General features: G+C 40.1%; 1 protein-coding gene across 1 annotated transcript in view; it reads left to right on the top strand.

Annotated features, from left to right (window-relative positions):
* Positions 1 to 4,081, top strand: part of LOC145391462 (integrin alpha-PS3-like) — a 38,214-nt gene extending 34,133 nt beyond the window's left edge. The window contains exons 12-13 of the mRNA XM_080266076.1: positions 1,073 to 1,154; positions 3,954 to 4,081. Coding sequence (XP_080122202.1) covers positions 1,073 to 1,154; positions 3,954 to 4,081 — 210 coding nt within the window. The remainder of the gene's footprint in view (positions 1 to 1,072; positions 1,155 to 3,953) is intronic.
* The last annotated feature ends 4,809 nt before the right edge of the window (positions 4,082 to 8,890 follow it).

The following is an 8,890-nucleotide window of genomic DNA, read 5'->3' on the forward strand; positions in this document are numbered from 1 at the left end:
GTATTACCCTTATACAGATATTTCAGTCGTACTCCTAGATTTTCATATTTTTGTCTCACTTAATCCCAGCACTTTCATACTTTCTTTCACCCTCAGACATTTACATGAGTTTTCCATACTGACGTACCTTCACAACCAATCACAAACTTTCTCACTACGAGTCCTTGACTACTCCATCAATGTAACAGTTTTTTCAGAGGGCCCGAGTTTGATCCTACATTTTACTTTTTTTCCACCCATTCTTCAGTTTCGCACTCTTTCTGCCTTGTTTTCCCATTTATATATTTTTTCTTACTACCTACGCATATTCCAACATGTTCACATTTCTTCCACAGCTATTTTTTCGCATTTCTACACTTTTTTACCTTCAGTACTGCATATTCACTCCCTTTTCTCACATTTTACCATACTCGTTCTGATATTTTCACCTTTTCTCAATAATTCTTATATTTATACGCTCGTCTACGCCTCTCCTTATATTATTACTCATTTCTACACCCACTCCTGTATTTTCACGTGTCCTCAGCCCATTCCTTATTTTTTGACACTTTTTCCCCACATTCACGTAACATTACAACCAGCCTCTCCACTACCACAGATAAATTTAGTATTCTGTCGGCATAAGTGTAAAGGCATGAGTTCAGTCGTACATGTTCACATATTTCCCACGCTCACTCCGCGTTTCTAGATTTTCTCTAGGCTCATTCAAGCATTTCACACTTTCTCCGTTCTTACTCCTGTTTTTTTTTTTTCTACTTTCCACACTCATTCATTTTCTCACCTTTTTTTTTTTTTTTTTTTTTTAATACTGGGAAAGTTTTCATTCACTGCTACTTTGTCACATTTTCTCAGTCCTGCATTTTTTTTTAAATTGCTATTTTCACACTAGGTTGCTTGTTTTTGCAAATTTCTTCATACATTCCTGCCACTTACCCTTTACTTCTACAGTTATTCACAAGTTTTCGTTTTACGCTTTTCTCTTCAGTTAATTCTTCATTTTTATAATAATCACTGAATAATGGTAGTAATAGTGATGATTATGATGACGATTCAGTAAAACCTTAACTTTCAGGATATCACCACCTCAGTACATGAACCAATCCTGCTACAGCTCAGCTACGAACTTGCGGAAGATCCTGAACAACCTCTCATTGGTGAGTAGGAGAGTAAGCTGAACTCTCTCTCTCTCTCTCTCTCTCTCTCTCTCTCAAGTACAGTCAGGGAAAGTTCCGCGTTACCCACTGTTCGGAGCATTGGTGGTCAACGAAAATAGTCACGAAGCAGCAGCCAGATCCTACATGTCTGGTAACTGTGAGTGGGAGAGAGGGTGGCCGGGGGTGGGAGGGTTTGGAGAGTTGCTCACGTTACACTATCAGTAGCCAATGATAATGCGTCCGACGTATTCTCAAAGTGCAAAAGTAGTATGTTGTTTGTATGGTATCACACTGTTCTGAGTCTGTCTACTGTACATTACTGTATATATAATACATGTTTACTGTCATAGGTGTGCTTCTTTTCCTTCGTTTTGTTATGTTCGATAGGAATGATAGTTACAGAGACTGAGTTTATATGTATGACTCCTCATGTAATTCTGTCTAAAGGAAAACGAAAAATCTGTTCGTCGCTCATAAATACAGTATATTTATTATTATTATTATTACAAACTACCCTAGATTCTAAGTTCGAGATGAATAATGGCCAGAAAAACACTGGAAATGTTTGCAGGCGGATGTTTATAGTGGAATGACTGGGGGTAAATAATTAAACATATATATATATATATATATATATATATATATATATATATATATATATATATATATATATATATATATATATATAGTGGCATTGTTTTAGAGTCAGAACAAAATATTAATATATGTTATACCATTACGAATATCTCCTGGGGAAACGTCTTATGAGTCGAGAGGGAATGAAGCATTTAAATCTGTCCGAACCCAGCAAACTTCCATCACTTTACTGATGACATTAACCCTACAGACATCAACGAAATTTTTAAATAAAATGCTAGCGTCATATTGTCATCTATCCTTAACAAATTAAATCAGACACACCGTCCAAGGCATACATTGCAGACTTACATGAGATTCCCAGCCTATCACCAAACCCTCCTCTGCCCCCAATCCCCCGCCCCCCCCTCCTTCACATTCACAGTTACCAGACACATGAGATCTGGCTGCTGCTTCACATTCACCCGTTCACGCCAGTGCTTCGGGAGGTGGGTAATGTGGAACTTTCCTTGACTGTACTTTACTGAAGCTACCTCCCAACAGTTTAATTGAGATCAGAGTGAGTCGTAGGAGCCTGAGTGTTAATACTAGTCTTCTCATGGTCAAGATAGTTTTAATATACTCCAACCAATGCCATGCGATTTTTAAAAGGCGAGAATAAATCGTCGCCTACTGAGAACGGTCACGAAATCAGTATTAACACTCACGGCTCGTATGACTTATTCTCAGCTGAATAAAATTATATTCCATTAGCTGGAATAAAGCACTAAAGTTGTCCCGACTGTAAGAGTTAATGGGGACAGTACTGAAAAATAATAACTTTAAATGGGTAATCTGGGGTAAGTTCCCCTAAATATATGATTGGTTGCCACTTAGTTGATACACTTTGCTTTTCTCCACCTGTTCCGAGTCACCCAGGCTGAAGACAGGCGTGTGTTGTTTTGATCCCACTTGGTTCGTCGCTTATGATTCTTTGTTTATGCTTGAGGGATAGCATGTACCCAAGGTTGCCCATACTGGGTGCAAATATTATAGGTAGGGATAGTGACATTTACAGGTTGTGTGCAGTTTAGGTGAAAACTTTTTAAAAATTCTAGACATGCAGAGGCACTGTATACGAGTAAGGGTGATGTGCTTTGGCAAGAGGGAATTCTGCGGGTGAAGGACAGGGTGGTTTGTACGCAATTCATTTGTGGTCACCCCTTTCAAGATTACGCGTCTGACAACAGATAGGTTGATAGGTAGGTTGATAAGTATCGGTGGTAGTATGTGGTCATATGGATTCACTTAGTGAGTTTAGGGCCATATGGACTCCGTGACAGTAAACCATACCTTTCCCCAAACTGCATATTTGTAAAATTTCCCATTTCGAAGGTTCCTGTGTGTCTTTTCAAGGTGAACTGCTTCCTGCAGAAATAACTACCATACATGTCTTTGGCATGTTCATAACAACTAAGAGTCTCAGTTTCTTCTTTGTACTGTGAATAAATACTTTCTCTATTTTTTCATATAAATTTAGTTTGGAAAAAGTAAAAACTTGGTAAATACGTACAGCCGGGGAAAGTTCCACGTTATACACTCGCTCACCACTTCGAAATAGTAAATGTGAGACAAGTGTTGAGCGAAGCAGTAGCCAACATTCATATGTCTGGTAACTGTGTGAGAAGGATGGGGATGGAAGAGGGAGGGGTAGGAACTATCAGCTCCTCCAGTCTTCCTCCTCCCGTAACCTCTCCCCTCCCACACAGTAGTACCAGACATTTGAGTGTCTGGCTACTGCTTCACTAGTGGTTGTCTCACGCATAAAGGTCCGAACTGTCAGGAAGGTGTACAACGCGGAACTTTCCCCAGGTGTACATTAGTTTCAGGTAAAAAAAAAAAAAAGTGCAGTGGTTCGGAGCCTTTCTTGCTTCTCTGTACCTCACTTAATTCTTAACATTGTTTTCATTGGTATACCCCATCCTATGTTGCCAACAGTGTTATAAATGAATAGCTTACCAGTCTAGAATGAAATATATCTGCAGCACACACACACACACACACACACACACACACACACACACACACACACACACGATAACTTTTCTGTAACCAAATCTAGCCTAAACTAACATCACAAAACCCAGTTTTACCTAAACCAACCCAGTCTAACCTACAGCAACTAAACCCAATCTAACCTGCCCTTTCTCGGTATGCCCACAGGTCAACCCATTGGTGACCCTGAAGCAGAAACTGAAGTCATCTCTCGTGTTAGAATAATGACTGGATGTGAGACAGAGATATGCAAAGAAAACTTATTTGTAGCAGCGAACTTCATTGCCTATGAGTAAGTTATCTGTAGTTTTCTCTTTTCCTCTCCCTTTCTTTCTACGGGGTATTGGCGGAGGGTCTGGAAGGTGGGGAACGTGGGGGAGAGAGCCTTCTACTGAACAGTCCTTTAAATGAAATTTCTATGGATACATTATGCTTGACCATTATCTTGGAATTTTACGGTTTTTGCTTTCTCTCTCTCTCTCTCTCTCTATTGGCCAGCTCCATGCTGCCCTTATTGTCAGTCGCGTTTTCTTTTCTTTTTTCTTGTATTCTTGTATAATTGTGGCAGGCACTTCTACCCTTCAGAATTAAACCGATTCTGACCAAACACGGACACAATGAACAGCCAGTGACCTAGTTGTGCCCACAAGGTTTTGGTTGCTAGGCAACATTGTTGTCTAGCAACGGCCAAAAACCCGCTTTTTTCGTACTTTTCACATTTTAAGCTGTAGAAACATTACTAATGGGCGTAAAAAGCTCTGACTTCTTAAGGCATAATCTTGAGGTCATTCCCTATTGGAAGTGTGCCATTTGTTTTCCTCTCTCTCCCCTAGTTTTCGAATGGCAGTCCTGAGATGATTGACCTCAGCATCCCTAGCAACCAGTACCGGTTTTCAATAATGTCCCCCTAGATCCTCAGTGGCTTGATGAAATTGAATGAAACTTTGCATGCTAATAAACATTGACTAGTACTAGAACTTTCTATTGTACACCTATGTGCTACATTGGCCGGTCAGGGGTCAAAGGCAATCAAATGCAAAAACGGTGAAAATAGCTAAAATCACAACTATGCTTGCATGAAATGCTAAGGCTCCGAAGATTATTAAGCCAGGGTCATGATTCTTTGATGGAATATTGCACTGGAGTACCTCCATAAATAAAATGACTTTTAGTGTTGAAACTCTTTACCAGTCGCTGGCAACGCTACCTAGAAGTTGTACCTCTGCTGGGCCATTCTGCAAATTTCAAGTTTCCTAGCTCCACAGTGGCTGGATAGAATAAAGTGAAACTTTGCATGCTTATAGACATTAATGAGTACTACAAGTATGCTTCGTACATGCATGACCTGTATCTGCCAGGTTAGGGGTCGAAGTTATCAAGTGCAGAAAATATGAAAAGTGCTAAAATTACGACTTTGCTCGTGTGAAATGCTAAGGCATCGAAGATTATCAAGCCAGGGCCATGATTCTTGGGTGGAATGTTTCACTGGAGTATCTTCATATAGAAATGACTTTTAGTGTCAAAATTCACTTCCATTCGCTGACAAAGCTTGGTCCGCTTAGAGCTGCCCATCATCACCTACCAGCTTGTGTGTGTGTGTGTGTGTGTATATATATATATATATATATATATAACAGAGTAGGCCAGCATGATATATATATATATATATATATATATATATATATAACAGAGTAGGCCAGCATGATATATATATATATATATATATATATATATATATATATATATATAACAGAGTAGGCCAGCATGATATATATATATATAACAGAGTAGGCCAGCATGCTCTCCAGTACAAGTTTCTCTAACTATCAACACCAGACTACATGCACAGTATACACTACACTTCCTTTTCCAAAATTTAAAAATAAATAATCATGGCTTGGAATCACACAGCGTCGGAGTTCCCAGGGGGGGGGAACCATAAATGCCCCCACCTTCCGCCCCTCTCCTGGTGATGATTCGAGCTGCTTGGAACCACTGTCTGACTCACTTCTTCATTTCTGCAACATTCGCAGCCTTTCCTCTAACTTTCGCTCTGTTGAGCACCACCTCTCCTTCTCTAAACCTCACCTTCTTTTCCTAACTGAGACTCAGCTGTCTGAGGCAACTGACAGCAAACCCTTTTCTGTATCCTCCTAATTTCTCTATACTCATTTCAAAGCCAAAGGTGGCTGTTGTGTATATATACGCAATGACTTATCTTGCTTTCGTGTTCCTGAACTCAACTCTTCTGAATTCCGTACACTCTGGCTTCGGCTTTCCTGTCATTCTCTGACTAAATATATCTGCGCTGTTTACTTATCGGCTAATTCAACTGACTATCAAAAATTCTTCAACTATCTTACTTCTATGGTGGAACACATTCTATCCTTTTCTCCTTTCTCTGAAATCTCCATCCTAGGAGATTTCAATGTTCACCACCACCTTTGGCTCTCCTCTCCTTTCACTGATCCACCTGGTGAACAAGCTACACCTTTTCTATCCTTAATGACCTAGAGCAGCTTGTACAGCACCCTACCCATAACCCTGACTGCCTTGGAGAGAGCTCCAACATGCTTGACCTCTTCTTTACAACTAATCCTGCTTAAACTGTTAATCTTTTCTCTCCATTGGGCTACTCCGATCACAACCTTATCATCTTAACCTGTCCTATCGCTCAGGTACAGCCTGTGGACCCTCCAAAGAAACATCATTTGTGGCACTTTGGAGCTGTGGATTGGGAGGCCCTCAGGCAGAACTTCTTTGATTTTCCCAGGAATGATCATTGCTTCCTTGGCCGGGAGCCATCTGAGTGTGCCTTGTGCATCACGGAAGTTATTCTCTCGGGCATGGAAGCATACATTCCTTTCTCATAACCTTTGACTAGGAGCCAACCCACCCCTGAATCACATCTTTTATGCGTTTCTTCCCGGAATCGTGCAAAGTCTGTTCTTCGCTCTGCAAAAAATAATTTCATCCGTACTAAATGCTCTCAACTCTCCAACTCGAATTCTTTCCACTCCTTCTGGCACCTTCCCAAATCCTTTCTAACAACTTTACCTCATCGTCTTCTTTCCCTCCTCTTTTCTACTCTGATGTCTTTGTAGCTATTTCTTCTACTGATAAAGCAGATCTCTTTGGTCAGACTTTCTCCTCCAATTCCACCTTAGACGATTCCGGTGCTGATCCTCCATCACTTCACCCCTCTGATTTCCCCATGGCTGACATTAAAATTTCTTCAGCTGATGTATTTTCTACCATCACAGGCGTCAATACTAACAAGGCATATGGGCCTGATGGAGTCCCTCCTGTTGTTCTCAAGCACTGTGCTTCTGTCCTTACACCCTGCCTAGGCAAACTCTTTCGCCTTTGTCTATCAACTTGTACCTTTCCTTCTTGCTGGAAGTTTGCTCTCATTTAACCAGTCCCAAAGAAGGGTGACCATTCCCAACCCTCTAACTATCGTCCAATTGGTTAAACATCCTGTTTATCAAAAGTTTTTGAGTCAATTCTTAATAGAAAAATTTTAAAGCATCATTCCTATCACAACCTTCTTTCTGATTGTCAGTATGGGTTCCGTCAGGGACGTTCCACTGGCGATCTTTTCACCTACCTTTCAGACTCCTGGTCATCCTCCTTTCGGGACTTTCACTAAAGCTTTGCCATTGCACTTGACATCTCAAAGGCTTTCGATCAAGCCTGGCATAAATCTTTAATTTCCAAACTGCCCTCTTACTTTTTCTATCCTTCTATCTGTGCCTTCATCTCTAGCTTCCTTTCTGGTTGTTCTATAGCTGCTGTTGTAGACAGCCATCATTCTTCTCCTAGATCTATCAACAGTGGTATTCCTCAGGGCTCTGTCCTATCACCAACTCTCTTCCTTTTATTCATCAATGACCTTCTAAGCTGTACATCTAACCCTATCCACTCATACGCTGATGACTCCACCCTTCACCTTTCCATCTGGTTCCCGCAACACCTATCTCAGCAGTTACTTCAACAAACAAGGGATGAGGCTATGGCACACCTAATATCTGACTTGGCTCATATCTCTGACGGGTAAAAATAATCTTGTTTTTAATGCATCAAAGACTCAGTTCTTACACCTATCAACCCAACAAAATCTTCCACAGGTGTACCCACTAATGTTTAATAATATTCAGCTTAATCCTGCATCATCCTTGAACATGCTTGGGGCTTCATTTACTCGGGACTTGTCTTGGAAAGATCATATTACATCTCTTGTAAAATCTTTTTCCAAGAGATTAGGTGTGCTAAGCCGACTCCGTTCCTTCTTTACCCCTGCACAATTATTGACTCTATACACGGGTTTTATCTGCCCCTGTGTGGAGTACAACTCCCATGTGTGGGGAGGTTTCCCACTTACAGCTCTTCTGAATACGGTGGAGTCAAAGGCTATTCGTCTAATTAACTCTCTTCCTCTTACTGACTCCCTTCAACCTCTGTCTCTTTGCAGCACTGTTGCATCTTTATCTCTTTTCTATCGCTACTTCAATGGTCACTGCTCCTCTGAACTGTCTGCATGCATTCCTTCACCTCTACGACGGGCGCGTAGCACCCATCTAGCAGCAAACTCTCATCCCTTTTCTGTCCAGCTCTCTAATGGAAGAGTTAACCATTACTCCCAGTCCTTCATTTATGTAACAGGTCAACTCTGGAACTTGCTCCCTTTGTCTGTGTGTCCTGTTTCATATGATCTCCAGTCTTTCAAACGCAGTGTGTCCAGGCGTCTCGAAATGAACGGATCTTGAATTTGGCTCTCTCTTGTATTTTGTTTTTCCTTGGAGGAAAGTTATTGCGGGCTCGTGGCCTTTGGTTCCTTCTTTCTCATAATATCTATCTATCTATATACAGTATCTATCAATCTGTCTATATCTGTCTATCTGTGTATCTATCTATCTAATATATATATATATATATATATATATATATATATATATATATATATATATATATAAAATATATATCTATATATATATATATATATATATATCTCTCTATATATATATATAGATATATATCTCTCTATCTATATCTCTCTCTATATATATATATATATATATATATATATATATATATATATATAT

Source organism: Coenobita brevimanus, chromosome 18 (assembly GCF_032717465.1).
Source record: "Coenobita brevimanus isolate Jiangsu-jjx chromosome 18, ASM3271746v2, whole genome shotgun sequence".
Classification (NCBI taxonomy): Eukaryota; Metazoa; Arthropoda; class Malacostraca; order Decapoda; family Coenobitidae; genus Coenobita; species Coenobita brevimanus.